Source organism: Myotis davidii, unplaced genomic scaffold (assembly GCF_000327345.1).
Source record: "Myotis davidii unplaced genomic scaffold, ASM32734v1 scaffold1421, whole genome shotgun sequence".
In the NCBI taxonomy this organism is placed as follows: Eukaryota; Metazoa; Chordata; class Mammalia; order Chiroptera; family Vespertilionidae; genus Myotis; species Myotis davidii.
The window spans coordinates 726200-742020 of record NW_006291550.1 but is presented as its reverse complement, the minus strand read 5'-3'; the positions used below and the strand labels follow the sequence as shown (position 1 = coordinate 742020).

Sequence of the window (15821 nt, the reverse complement as noted above, 5' to 3'; positions counted from 1 at the left end):
ATCGTAAAACAAAACTGAACTCGGAGAAACAGAATAACTTTGGTGGTTGACATAGGTGGGGGATGGGGATGTGTGGGAAAGGGTGAAGGTGGTCAAAAAGTGCAAACTTCCAGTTGTAAGAGAAATAAGTCCTGTGAATATAACACACAGCTTGGTGACTGCAGTTAACAATAATAGATTATATATGTGAGAATTGCTAAGAAAATAGATCTTAAAAGTTCTCATCACAAGAAAAAATTATAAATATGTGAGATAATGGATGCTATCTAAACTTATTGTGGTAATCAGTTCAAAATATATACATATATCAAATCATTATGTTGTATACCTTAAACTTACCACCATGTTACATATGTCAATTGTATATCAATAAAACTGGAAAATTAATAAAGTTGATAAATATCGGCTCTTGAGGGAAATTGTATGCATCTTTGCCATCTTGTTATGTTGGCTCAGAGCCAGGTAGTGATTAAATGTGTTTGGTTGGTATTTGGCCTGAACCATGGACACAGAGCAGGTGGTAAACACAAGTCAGGAATGAGGGTGAAAATCATGTACTTTGGGAGCCTTGGTGTCAATTTGGGAAACAATTTAAGGAAAGAAATGGTCTGAATTCATTTTCTACTAATTATCTACTAATTTTCTACCTAATGTATCATATGATGAAATAGATTTTGATAGGTATATTTTATTTGAAATTTAGCATTTGAATACTGTAAAGGCCTATTTGGGTATTTGAACCACAGTAATGAGAAATGGGAATCTCTAATCAATAAAATAAGTTGAAACCTGGATAGGAGATTCATAAGTGATTATATGTCTTATTTTACTTCAGATTGAGTCTCTCGGCAAAAATCTGTGAGAAAACAGTTCTGAAGCGAGTTTTGAAAGAGCTGTGGAAGCTAGTTCTAAACACAATAGAAAAACAGATTGTTCTCCCTGCTCTGACAGATCAAACAGTAAGTGTTTAAACTAAGTTTGATTTTACTTTCAATAACCCATCTAATTGATTTCTGTTTTAGTGAGTGAATTTGATCCAGATGAAGTATTAATTAAACCCATTTTGAGAAAAAGTGTTTGGTATAAAATGTCTTAATAATGATCGTTCAAATAACATTATTCTATGCAAATCAATTTTACATAATGGGAGTAGCAATTACACTTCAACTCTTGAAAAAAATGTAGCAAAGTTAAACTTATAGGGTTATCTGGTCTACCCACATAATTTTTAAAATATTACTGTGAACCTCCAAAGAATGTGATTTAGGCTAGAACATTCCCACTGTGTTTCTTTCTGAAACCTCACTCTTTAGGGAGATAAATTCAGCACTACCATATGGGATTTTTTTTTCATCTGTACATTTTGCTTTCATCTATTATCTTCCCCCGTGGAGGTTAATAGAGGAGACATCTTTTAGAGGATTTGAAGCACATAATTGTATCATACACAGTAAAATGGAAAAAGAACCAGAAAGGTCGATTGGCAGCAAAGTTAGACCATGGCCAAATGGATACACAGTGCTAGGATTCTCAATTCCTAGATCCTGAGCCAAGTAAGTTAAAAAATAATCCTAACAAGCACCCATTATAGAGTAATTTTCTTTCTTTTTTCTGTGAGGAAGACAAGCCGATGAAAATAATGTGTAATTTAAACTAAAATCTGTGTTGAGCCCTTAATTATGCACACTCAGTCCATATTTATCCAATGAAATTATATAGAAAATATTTCCATGTAAAGTGTTTCAAGATGCAAAGATACATACGTTTTTATTGATTTACTGCCAACAATGGGTGATAAAATATTAATTAATTTAAGTTTTGTTTCATGCCATTAATGTGTGGTATCATCTTTTGTACATATGAGTAGCCAAATCACATGTAAACACCCACTCCCCACACACACACAAACACACACACACACCCCCACACACCACACCCCCACACAGACCCTGCTCTGCTACAATATGTAAGGCATTTCTAAAACACCAGTTAGTGATCACGTAATTGGCTTATATAGAATTTTCCTAGGTGAGAGGCTTTGGAATATAATAGAACTATAAACTTCAGAAAAAGAAAAAAAAAGGTCTAAGCTTGGTTATTACATAGGCAAGTGTCCTTTCATCCCCAATTAAAAAAAAAATTATTTTGTCTGGCTGGCATGATTCAGTGGTTCAGCATCGACTTATGAACCAGGAGATCAGGGTTCGATTCCCAGTGTATGGCGTGCAGGGGGCAGTCAATCAATGATTCTGGTCATTGATGTTTCTATCTCTCTCTCCCTCTCCCTTCCTCTCTGAAATCAATAAAAATATTTTTTAAATAATAATTTCAAGTCGGGGGGAGAGTCTATATGTCCATAAGCCTTCGATCCAGAAAGATGCACCTTTCATGACCCACACAGGGCAGGCTACGCCCCTCCCCCCCCCGCCCCTGCTTCTATGGGTATTGTCTCAGCCCATAACTGTACTCTCTTGTTTTGTTGTTCTTTGCTTGGGGTATGTTTTTGAATTTTTAATATTCCTTGAAGCAGCCACTAGCCTCAATGAGCAACCTGCATGCTACCTCCCAAAAAAGCATTTATTGTTTTTGACAGTTATTTGTTAACAAAATTACATAAGCTTCAGCAATGCTGCCCACTGCTATTTCCCCATGAGCCCTACTGTTTCTAGTGCACAATTCTGTAGAGTATGAGAAGACATAAATTATGACATAACAAAAATACTATCGACGACATTTCAGTTTTGATATAGACCTTCCCTGTGAAAGCTGACCATAACAATTTTCTCTAGCATTGAGATCTCTCAGTATGAAGCTATATCGCTTATTGATTCATTCCATATGTTCTTTGAGGTTCTACTACAGTACACTAGGTACTGTGCTGGGTGCTGGAGATAAAATAAGGCAAAATAAATCAGTTGCTGTGTTCATGAACTTTGTCATTTCCAATTTCCTAAAGAATATACAGGCTCCACTAAAAAAAAAAAAAATGGAGATTTGTTACTCCAGAATGATTGTTTTTCTTACAGTGAAAATATTCTAGACTACCAATGAACTTAGTCAAAGTTATTACTTTTCTTGTCACATTTACCAATAGATATTCCTCTAACTATTTATTCTAGTAGTGTGGTGGGTGGCTTATTCCAGTATTTTATTTCCAGGATGTTAGGCTTCTAGGAAGAGGCTACAGCTGAGGGAGGGCTTGGGAGGGCAGGTCTCTGAGGATTGGCACAGCATCTCAGGAGTAGCGGCTCATCTTCCTCAGCTCTGTATCTTAAAATTTTGCAGACTTATTTTGGGAAGGAATGGAATAAAGGAGTTGCCTCATTTGAAGGTAAATTAATGAAATGTAAAGATCACTGATTGAATCCACATGCTAAACTATGGAAGCAACAATCCATTCAGTGACCGAGACTCACAGCCTGCAGAAGTGGGGTACCTGTGAGGACAATTATAAGCTAGCAGTACTGGATATCGTTGACCCAATCTGTAAAATAGACCTACTAAGGGCATCTGGCATAAAAGTCACCAATAATATAAGGAAATAAAGCAAATTCTCTATTGACCACATTTCTAATGCAACTATTACTAAAGCTTTTAAGACTAAATCTTCCCTCTCTTTTTTTTTAATGTGTATCTCTAGGGACCCCAGATGATTTTCATCACTGCTAAAGATCTTGGACAATTATCGAAACTAAAGGTAATAAGAATTCATAAAATTACTGGTTGTCTGTGAAAAGGTATGAGCTAACTGCAGCTCTGCAAGAAACCACCGTCCTACCGGTTATGGCATCTATCATGGCAGGACTAAACATGTGTGTCTGGGATCTCACAGTCGCTTGAAGGAGGAATCAGGTCAAATTTAGGGACTGAATTTTGCTTTTTTTCCCTTCCCACCATGTTGCTCACATTTTCCAATTAGTAAGGCAACTACTAATTGACTTTGTATTGTAGCAGCATTACTGCTTTTGGAATAAGTTAGAGAACATACTTCCTTTCATATATTAGAATGGCTTTATGTGAATAAATGCAAATTGCAATGTGTCATGGAAATCCAATAAAGTCTAGCGGTCTTATAGGCAAAAGGTCTAATTGGGAAAATGAAACTCCTCAAAGCAGATATTAAATTTTTAACATATTAAACACCATTATAAATGAGAATTTGCTGACTAAGTAACCCTGCCTTTTATTATCTCTTGAGATCCCTAATACTTTGCAGCTATGATAGGAACTGACTAGTCAGGATAGGAACTTGACTGGTTAAAACACATGTTATTGTTCTGTGACTGGCTTATTTCACCTATAATGTCCTCCAATTTCATCCATGTTGTCACATATGGCAGGATTTCCTTCGTTTTAAAGGCCAAATAATATTCATTGTATGTATATGCCACATTTCTTTCATCCATTCATTCATTCATCAGTGGATCACACATAGGCCAACATTGTGACTATAGTCAAAATACATGCTGTTTTGTTTCATTTTTATGGATTGGAATAGAGTGTCGCATGGGGTGGGGGCGGGGAGGGTTCCAGACACAGATCACCTTGGCTCCAGTTCTACCTCAGGTGCTTCCAACTATGGTGACACCAGCCAAAGTATTTAACCTCTTTAATGTTCAGATGTGGGATTTGTAAAATGCAAAACAGTTTAACACCAGGTCCATGGGACTATTGTGAGGCTAAGTGAGATAATGGGACACTATCTTTGTAGTAACTACAAAGAGAATAACACCTCCTACTCGCAGAAACAGCTATTTGTCTCCTCCCCCAGCTGGCTGCTCCCAGTTAGGTATCACAGAATTGTTTTGTGTGTAACACACAGGGGGAGGATAATCCATTTGACTGTGTAATTACTTATTCTGATAAAAATAGCTAGCCTGTAATTTCAGAATCCTGTTTTATTACCTACATTATCCTCTTCCTCAGGAAAATAAAAAGCCAATAATCCATTTAGAAGACACAACCATCACCTAAAATTGTTTTTACAGGTATTCAGTGATTTCGATAGTTCAAAGGGAAGGTAGATGTCACTGCCAGACTATTATTTTGTATCTCAGATCTCTTACTTTATCCCTCGTACACCTTCCTGGGATTTCTAATTTCTATTTTGAAAAATGAATTTTACGGTGTGGAAGTTGCTCCTATAAAACCATGAAGGTGAAACAGCATAGTGTGTCATTACAAAAGAATTGGTCCTGGCCACGCTGCTAGCATCTGTGTGATATTAGGAAACATACTCCATCTCCCCAAGTTTCCATTTCCTGAATGGACCGTTACATCAGCTAGAAGTGTTTCAATTTCAGGTGATGAAAAGCCACAGTAACATAAGCAAAGAAGGATTTTTATTTCCACGTGAAACTTTATAGTGCTGGGACAACTCTGTTTTTGATCATTGCTTGATTAAGAACTCAAACGATGTTATAGAACCCAGTTACTACCTCTCAGCTGCTCTTTCCTTATGTGATGTGTTGCTGTAACACCCCCCTTCTTCTTTGTACCATAGCTGTCTCTGCTCAATATCTAACATCTTTGAACCAGAAATCTTGTAGGAAATACCCACCTTGATGCAAGGAATTCCAGCAAAGCCCACTGGCACATCATCAGCTCTGATGGAGTGTTATCACCATTCCAAACCAACAACTGAGGCCTGGGGAATGACGTATGCCATTTGCACCCATATATAGGCACCCCTGATTTACAGTCAGGCCTATTCAAATATTATAAACTCTGCGTGGGGTGGAGACTGGCTCCTCAGGGGGTACATGCATGCTAGGTGAGAAAAATCAGAGTCCATGCTAAGTTAGGTCCCTTTGGAGCCCCCATATTTTACCAATTCAATTCATTCTCTTTTGATTGTAATAAACTAATAACAAATTATGAATAACATGTCCGAAAAGGGTTAGTGCATCAACACTGTACTAATCTGAAGAACTAAAAATAGAATCTTGGTATCCATAGGTGATGGAAAATAGCTTAGTTCTGTATCATATTTTTCTATTCCTGACCCTTGCTTTTTTTTAGTTTTTAAATTATTATTCCATTTAGTTATTACTTGAATTCAAAGCAATAAATCCTCTATAATCATAAGCAAAAACTTAAAATTCTAGCCATAAAAAATAACTTGAAAATTTACAAAGCTCTTTTCCCTTATGTCACTAGAATATTACTACTAATTTTTTAAACATTTGGGCCTTTGCATTATTTATATGGTAGTATGAAAGCAGATTTGATTTACTGGAAAAGTACTATTTAAAATAATTGTACCGATGGATAAATTTAGAAATCCTATATAGAAATATTAACAAAAAATAAGCTTACTTAAAAGAATACATGATCAAAGAAAATAGAATAATGAGGGAACTAAAATTTTTAATGGATTCATAAAACAAGTATTTATTCAGCAGTTGGATATATATTTATTACCTCTTTTTTCTGGAACTTCATAATGTATGGATATTATGTACACCCAACTTTTGACTATTTAATGGGATCAGATTTGTCATAATGTTTTGAATGAATACATCTTATAGACAAGTGGTAATACAATATCAAACCAATGAAGAAAAATACATCTGAGACTATGGGTTTATCATAAGCAAAGGTAACTCATTGGGCAATAAGTCATTGCCAGCCTCTTTCAGAGACTCCCTTATTTGAATGAGCTATTGTTAAATCCCAGAAAAATTTTTCTAGCAAGAATTATGGTTTCTACAGCACCACATATATTATCGATTAACATCTATTAAACAGTTTGAACACATTGTAAAGCTAGTCAAGACTGATGAAGCCCAAGATTTATTTAATATAAAAGATTTGTATTTACTTGCCTATCCTAAAGCATTCCCCCCTATAATTCAGCATTTTTCATTACTCTTTGAGCCTCAATGGTTATTTAATATTTATGTTTAAAAATATTAAATGGACACACATGTTTGAGTTGAAATTCCTGTATCAGAAAGATGCAGTGAGATGCAGACATGTATACCATGGGTCCATGAAACATTATACCGTGGTTTCAACATTCAGTATTCAAAGGAATTTGATTCTATTTAAGCGTGTTTAACTTTACAAGATAAGGTGAAAGAAGTGCAATTCAGTCCCAAAAATATATTGAATGCCTAGCAGGTGATGATTGCCAAGATAGGTACTGAAAGGCTGCAGAAGTAAGACACAGAAATCACCTTCAGGAAGTCATGGCATCTACCAACAGCATAAGGGATAGAACAGAGCGATGAGCCACTAGTTTTGATGGCACAATTTGTGAATTGAACAGAGTTAATGAACTGGTTGTTTTACAACCATTCCTGGCTAAGGTAGCAAATGATGGTCTAAATAAAGCCCAGGCTCCATTTTCCAAGCCATACGTGCTGATGTGGAGATGTGCCCCATAGAAAAAAAAGACACCTTTTATTACTGACCGAAGGCACTGACCCATTAATCAAGCCATGCATTCCCGAAGCTGTGTACACCCATAAGGCCATTTCCTCAAATTCATACAAAGGCACCTGTAGAAGCTAGAATTTAAGTTCCAGAGGGGCAAAAGTCTTTCTTTATTCGATATATGTCTCAATCATCTGGAACAGTACTGGCACATAATGAGCACTCAATAAATACTTGTTAGATCTTATTGACCAGAATAGTGGCAGCCTGGGGGAGATTGTATTAATTGGGGAATTCAGTAGTTTTAAAATTTTTCTCTTAGACAAATTTCTATTTTTATTTTTGTCCTCAATTTTCTACCATCATTTTCCCACAGAAGCTTTGACTAATGGATTGAGATAGTCCACATTGAACAATGAGAAAAATCCATTGTAAAATATGGAAATCAGTTCTAAAATATTGAAAAATTCTTTTGAAATATTGAAAGTATCTAGTCCTAGATTCAGTTAACCTTTTCTTAGTAATGACTAAGCAATAAGGGGCCCCAAGAAAGAGAATAAATTGAAGGCGTGATACATAGTCTTTATCAGCAGTAATTGAGAGATACTAAAATTCATCTCTTAAATTTTTTCCATAATTGACGTGCTTTAGTCTTAAAGAACATAAAGCAAGGAATTAAGGTGAAAAAGCTTTGACTCACATTTTTCACGTTTCTCTCTTTTGTTGTAACATTAACTTGTAAGTGGGGAAAAAAACCATAATGAATCAAAGTACTATTCTTTAAGTAAATATTTACTAGTAGCATTTCTTCTTTTGGCAAAATGGGTATTTAATATATGACAAACTAATCATCTGAAAAGCGTCAATAAGAAAAAAGTATTTAAAATAAAAATGTTTTCATATGGGGATTATACAGGTTTTGTTTGAAAATAGTTGTTAAGTTAATGAACTGGTTATTTTATAAGCAATTATTAACCTGTTTAACAGGAGCACATGATTCGAGAGGATGCCAAGGGTCTGACGCTAAGACAGTGCACCATAATGGAGGTGGTCCTGGCGACCATCAAGGTAAGGTTACAGTGCCTCTGGATATGCGTCGGAATCCCCCGGGTGCCCTCAGCGAAAGGTACCCCAGATGCATCTCTGTAGAGCTGTGCCATCCACGGGCAGTTGTATACATGAACTCCTGAAGTGTGTCCAGTTATCCCGTATCGCCTTATTACATCCATATGACCGCCCTTTTATTTGCCTCCTTTGTCTATGTCTAAAAAATGTGTGTGAAACCTATCTTGTAACATGTTATCAAAGAAAGACATGGATTATTCCCAAAGCCCACTTACACAGAAGCCTCATGGGATTGGAGGTTGACAGAATTTCTTTTTATGTGCTCTATACTTGTTGAAATGGTTTTCAAAAGATCATTAATCCCCTCTCTCTTAGTGCAATAATTTAATTTTCTGCTCAAAACTCAAAGGCATTGTGCCGTGTGCATCAATTTTTCATAGCCAAAGGCTGACCAAAAGTGGTAGTGTGGGCTAGATGTGGGGAGATCTCAAAATTTACACTTAGAATTCTTTGTTTTCATAGATCCCTTATATATTTATGTACATGGATTTTGTACATATATGTTAAAGTTTGTTAAAGTGAAAAATCAATTTAAACTGCGCCCAATGTCCCGTCACTTCACTGTAGGAAGCATCTATTATTCAGGATGAGTGAACAGTGCAGCCGAGTGTCAGCTACCAGGAGCTGTTTTCAGAGCACAGGATAGTCTCGCTGGAATGGAACAGACTTTATAACTCATTAGAACAGAGATCTACCTGTCTAACAATTGGACACCTTCACAAAACTACCACCTCATGGCTTTTGTTTTGCAGGATCAGCATTCAATAAGAGGCCATTTTTTTACTGCTTTAATGTCAAAAACTGCAAAATGAAATCAGTGAGGTGAAAGCTTTGTGACACCTGGTGGAAGCTGGGGAGTGAGAATTTAGGCTGTGATACTATAGAAATAAAGGTTCTAAAGAAACAGCAAGAGTATTGTCTGCAAGTATGGAAATTTTACAAAATAATTTTCAGAAGAAATGGAAAAATGTGAATAAGAGTGATGGCAGTGCTAAGAGCTAGTCATAGGAAAATGCCAGTAGAAAAAAAGAAAGAAAGAAAGAACTCTGCAGTGCACCACGAAGAGGGTGGGAGGGGAGTAAAATCTATAGAATCTAATCCTTTATGGATTTTTTTAGGTCAATGTATGACTTTAAGAGAGAAAGGAAAATGTGTTCTGTGAAAAGGACTGACATTCATTACCAGACCTGGCTCCTGCCCACAACCCTAATATTTCTCTAATTCTTCGTGGTCAGGACACTTGACCAACACCTGTAGGCTGAACTCTGCCCAAACTCTGGGACAACTTTGACCCCTACAAATCTACATCTTGACAACTCAACTATCCCATCTTCCTGTCTGGGTCACCTGTGATGATGTTTTGATTCAGCCTCAGCCACCAAATACTTGCCTTGCTCTTTCGGACTTCTCTGACAGCCACGATTGAATAAAAGGGTCTGTGTCGTTATCTTGTTATTTTAGGACTAGAGTCTGACCCTGGTCCTCCTGAGCCTCAGAGTCTGAGGTCACGTCTCCAGTCCTCCTATTCCCCACCTTCTTCCCTGCCACCTCTTTCTCGGGGGTCTCCGTGCTAGGCTTGCTATTAGACTCTTATCCCTGTGCCCTGCCCATCTGCCAGGTCATTCCCCTGATACCTGCCCTGTCATCAGTTAGCCAAAGCTAGGACTCCCTTTATCTTGTCTGCAGCTGATATCTGTACCTGCTGACGGTCATAGCAAGCACTACTTCTCATGTTTACTACAAAGGGACGCAGGAGAAAGAAGAAGACTACTTAAAATTATTGTAACCAAAGTTGTAACCCTAACGTCTGCCTGGAGCCCAGCAAAAGGAATACCATAAGGCAAGCAGGGACCCCAGGAGGAAGATGTTCTTAGAAGCAGCAGATGCTAGCCAGACTAACACGCAGAGGCTGCCAAAGAGATGAACCTTTATTTCTCGTTAGTTCAATGTAAGCCAATAAGCTGGGAATAAGAAAAGAAGAAGGAGAATGCTGTGGAGTTTGTGGGGTATAGATTAAAATCGTGTTTTTAATTTTTTTCAAATATCTTTCAGATTCACCTTGCCTGATCCTTAAAAATATCCTGGGTGGTAGATAGGTCAAGATTGAGGATTCACATTTTATAGATGAGAAAACAGAGGCTAAAAGGGTTTAAATTATTTGTCTAAGGACACCAACCTGCTAGTAATTGGCAGAGCAGAGAAAAATCTCCAAACTCTATAGTCAATGTCCTTGCTTCTATGTCACACTATTTCCCTAAATGTTAACAAAGTGTAGATAAAATGTAGCAAGCCAAAACGGATATTTTTTCAGAGTAATTAATGATTTCTAAGTTAAAATATATTTCAATTATTAAATTATTTTCTAATTATCTAAAAATAATTTAAAATATTTCAATGTCTATGCAAGTATTAATACAAAATATTAACTCTCTTAAATAATAAAAAAATTGTATTTTAAATATACTTTTATTGATGGCAGAGAGGAAGGGAGAGGGAGCGAGAGAGATAAAAACATCAGTGATAAAAGAGAATCATTGATTGGCTGCCTCCTGCATACCCCCTACTGGGGATTGAGCTCACAACCTAGGCATGTGCTCTTACCAGAAATCGAAGAAACCTGACCTCCTGGTTCATGGGTCGACACTCAACCACTAAGCCACAGGGCCTGGGCTGGAAATTTTCTAATATCAGTCACATGCAGTTTTAATTATATGCCAGAGGTTAGAATATGGTACAAGTAACAGAAGTTATAATGATATGCTGCAGGTAGCATGTTTGGGCTTTGAGACATTCCATTACCTGTCAACACAGCTAAATCAATAGCATTTGAAGATAAAAGTAGCCAGCCAGCTATGAGGCAGACAGCCAACAACTTAATCAGTATGTGCAAGCTAATAGTCCAGTTGGGAAACCCTAGTCTGAAAGGGTCCTTGTTGAGCTTTTGAGTCACAGACCACATGGCAGAAGACTCAGGACTGCTGTAGGATTCCCTGAAATGTGGGTTTCTTTCAAAGATAAACTGGAGACATTTTTCCAGCAGCAGATACTGGACCTGAGCATGAATCTCCAGGCTTAAGGAAATTCTTAAATCTTGAACATTCCTCAAGTTATTTTATGATGAAGTTTTAAATACTCAGAAAAAAAGAAAAGAAAAAAAACAAAAAACTGGCTGCTTTTATTTTTCCCACCTTTCCAATTCCCGTGGGACACTTGTCATTTGGACCCGACATGACTCTGCAATGTGTGCTGCAGGTGTGGTTGACTTCATGCAGTGGCGATACGGGGGTTTAACAATAGCAAACATGGGGATCAGGGCCCCTAGGAATCTGCATTTCTTGGTATAAAGAAAAGAATTTAGACTAAATATGAATATCTATGCAAATAGAGTTTTGGAACATACTTGCTCATTTAATACTAGATAACACCATTTCTGCCACTCAGGATTCCAGACAAATCGCGAGATATGCAATGTTATGCCTGAGGCTGTAACCCTGACTAAGGTCTTACCCTATCCTGTTACCTGTTTTTCACATGGCAATTTGGTGGCTGCTTCTCAGCATCTTCTTTTTTATCATTATGATTCTAGTTTTTGAATTATTTAAAATCCTTATGAGAAGAGCACATGCCTTACCTAGTTTGGAGCATCATAATTAAAAAATTATTACCAGTATTTGAAGGCTTACTGCATATAGCAAGTACGGTAAGCAATGAAGAGGTGTCATAAGTTATGAGACCTTGCTCTTAACTTATGAACAAAAACATCTACAATTGATAAAAGAGATGTGGAAAAAGTGGTTAGGGATGCAGAAAGGGTGATAAATTCTTCGTGGGTACCTAGGGAAAAGCTTCCTAGAGAAACAAATTTGGAGTTTAGAAGATAAATTGGGGAAAAACAAGGGGAAAGTTGTTGCAGGCCTAGAGAAAAGCATGAGTGAAATGCGAGAAGATGTGGGTCAGCCTGAAATCTCCACATAGTCTAGTGAAGAGGACTAGGTCATGACTGGCTGCATATTATAGGGAATAAGAGAGGAACACTGGCCCTGACTGGTTTTATTCAGTGGTTAGAGCACTGGCCTGGGGACTGAAGGGTCGTGGGATTGACTCCCAGTCAAGGACACATACCTAGGATGCAGGTTTGCTCCCATCCAAAAAAGAAGAGATCAACAGAAAGAGAAACATTGGATTGGAGCCAAAATACTAAGGCTTAAGCATCAAAGTAAAGAATCTGAATTTCTGACCTGTTATGGAAAAAAGGAATCCAGTTGTAGTAGAAAATGATTTTGAAATATCTATCAAATAATTTTCTTAAACCTCGGCAGTTAAAGTCAGGTTATTATTATATCTAAGTTTACAAGATGGCAAGATAAACTGTCTGCCAGAGTTTACCAAAATCATGATTCAGGTATTGTAAGGAAAAAAAATGATGATGGAAAATCACTACCAAAATAGTATATGTAACGAAAAAGTAAATACTTCCTGCAAATTCGTGAAGAAACATTAGCATGTTCCCTCCAGTCAGTAAAAATAGACTGTGAAAGATCTTCAAATATGTGACAAACATGAAGAGCTGAAGAATTTAGAAAGGTTTTAATTGGGATTATAAAAGGAATGTCTTGCTAAGCATGCAGGCAATATTTATATTGATTTTTTTTTTAATTTAGCAGTACTATTTTTCACCCTCACAAATTACAATCAGGTCTGAAGTGGTTTATTTTTTGCAGTTTCATGCAGAACATACACACACAAAAAGGAAAAATATCTCTAGATACTTATCAAGAAAAAGGAAGTGATACTTTAGTCATAATTCTTTTCATTCAGATATAATATCAGTGCTCCTCACCAGGCACCCTTACATTAGTGAAGTCAACATATAACTGTGAAGGATGGAAGCCTTTACAAATATCAGAAAATGAATATAAGTAAAAATGTAAATAAAATACTTGAAACTACTTGGGCAATTAGAGTAGCAGGATGTGGGTGATAAAGAGGGAGAAACTCGAGTGTGCACATTACTCTCCTCGCCCATGGGAATGGAAATAGGATTGAAGAGGTTATTGTCAGAAAATTAAATGAGTTACCACATATAAAGTAAGTGTAAACGGTTCCTGTCATATAGAAAGCTCTTTCAATATAACTACCATGTTGCCCGGGAACTGGGTTATTTTGGGGGAGCCCCTCTCTGCTGCTAAACTCACAGAGCCCACGTACCACTTTCCCCCCTTTCTTAATAACCTTTCATTCTCTCTCAGGGAAGCTACCTATTAAATCTAATTCTTTGCCTCAAGCAATAGCTCAAGTCCTCAAGGCCTTGTGCTCTGGCCTTTGGTTTCCTGTGCACAGCAACTTCTCACTATAAAGAACACAACCGCCCCTCCCTGCCCATCCTGAAATTCTTCAGTATTTTCTGAGACTTCCCTTTGGGAAGCAGGGCTGTTCCTTCTCTCAAGGAGTTTTTATTCTGGATTTAAAGATGGAAAAGGCACATTAAAAATTAGATAATGATATGTGTTAATTTATGAGACAATAGTATAAGAGGTAGAACAGAGTGCTACAGATGCTAACCAAGGGGCACAGATTAAAAAGTAGTAAGGAGGTTGGCAGGCATGGTGCAGTGGTTGAACATCGACCTATGAGCCAGGAGGTCACGGTTCGATTCCCGATCAAGGCCCATGGCCAAGTTGTGGGCTCGATCCTCAGTGTGGGGTGTGCAGGAGGCAGCCAATCCATGATTCTCTCTCATCATTGATGTTTCTATCTCTCTTTCCCCCTCCCTTCCTCTCTGAAATCAATAAAAATATATGTGTGTTAAAAAAAAAAAAGTGGTAAGGATTTAGAGGAAGAAGCCACTACTATGAATTCAAAGGATTGGGAAAAGCTGAAGGAGTGGTCTTGATGGTTGGAAGGGAACCCCAGGCTAGATGGGAAAGACATCAGGGCCGGAACAGTGGAGAAAGACTCATGACTTGAACATAATCAGGGAGAAGGATTTCACCACAGTAAGGCGCAGGACCAGAGGGCTAGGAGTCAGTGACCAGACCATTCTACTCGCCAGACTGGATTTAACTGGATGTTTGTACAGTAAAACAGTGTAAAATGAGGTTTGGGTTGAAAGTACAGAGGTCCTTTAGCACCCTCTGTGGATTCTATAAATGAGGAGCCATGGGCATTTTTGAAAATATATGGCATGCCAGAAGGACCATTTTAGCAATGGAAATGTTACAGGAATGTGCAAACTGGGTTAAATGGTTCAAGATTATGGTTACAGAGGTCAGTGACGGTTATTTAGTGCATAGGACGGAGGAGGCTATCACCAGGGTGGTAGAAAGTAAAAGATGAACATGAGGGCACCAGAAAGGGACATCACTGGAACTTGGATCTGAAATTGGGGCAAGAGAAACAGAGGAGCCCAGGGTGACTCCGAGGTATCAGGGAAGTGGGAAGCATGGCTCCACTGAGAAAAATGGCAACTTAGGCAGGGAGGTCATTTTCTTCTTGCCACGTCGGAGTTAGATATGGTGGCAGAAACTACAATAAGTACCCAGCGGACTGTTAGAGGCAGGGACTGGTGCTCAGGAAACAAAGCAGGGCTACCGTTTGGGGAGTTATTCTACCAATTAGGTATATTTTCTTACAAATAGAAAAATCGTTACAGTTCACAAAGCCATTACAGTAATTAATTTCATCTTTACCACACTATACTCAGGAATGGAGGATATTTTTATTACCATTCTAAAAATAAATGAACTGATAATCTGTGAGGCTAAATCATCTCTGCAAAAATCACATTGTGCAGAGGAAAGATGAAGAATTATATCTTAAATTAGAGGGCAGAAAGTCAAAGAAATGAAGAGGATTTGAAACTCTGAGAATTGGATTCATAACCCAACATCTCCCCGCTCCTGCTCATACAGAGTGATGCATCTGCAGTGTTGGCCTGTGGTCAACTGGCCACCATTAAAAGCCAGTAATGGAAATAAAATTAAAATAAAATAAAATAAAAGCCAGTGACAGGACCGCACTAACCCATAAGCAACAGCTCCAGTTTTAAGATGCACTTATTATGAGAACCAAAAACCTGCTTCCCTGATACTTGTAGTTTTGCATTGGTCCTTCTCCAGTCCTTTGAAAAATTCTATTTCTTTTTGTATAGGATAGCCCTTTAGCCATAGAAGAAAACTATCATGCTCCCTGAAGCTGTTGCAACCATATATTAAATAGCATGTTCCTACACCTTGCAAAACCCTGCTCATCTACTTTGGATGCCTTTCACTTTTTTATATTTTTCATTAAAAAAAATGAAGCCTAGGAATGAATTA

At 37.6% G+C, this 15821-nt stretch overlaps 1 protein-coding gene across 1 annotated transcript in view; it reads left to right on the top strand.

Annotated features, from left to right (window-relative positions):
- UNC13C (unc-13 homolog C (C. elegans)) overlaps positions 1 to 15821 on the top strand; it is a 158091-nt gene that overhangs the window by 62139 nt on the left and 80131 nt on the right. The window contains exons 12-14 of the mRNA XM_015564757.1: positions 836 to 959; positions 3641 to 3697; positions 8368 to 8448. Coding sequence (XP_015420243.1) covers positions 836 to 959; positions 3641 to 3697; positions 8368 to 8448 — 262 coding nt within the window. The remainder of the gene's footprint in view (positions 1 to 835; positions 960 to 3640; positions 3698 to 8367; positions 8449 to 15821) is intronic.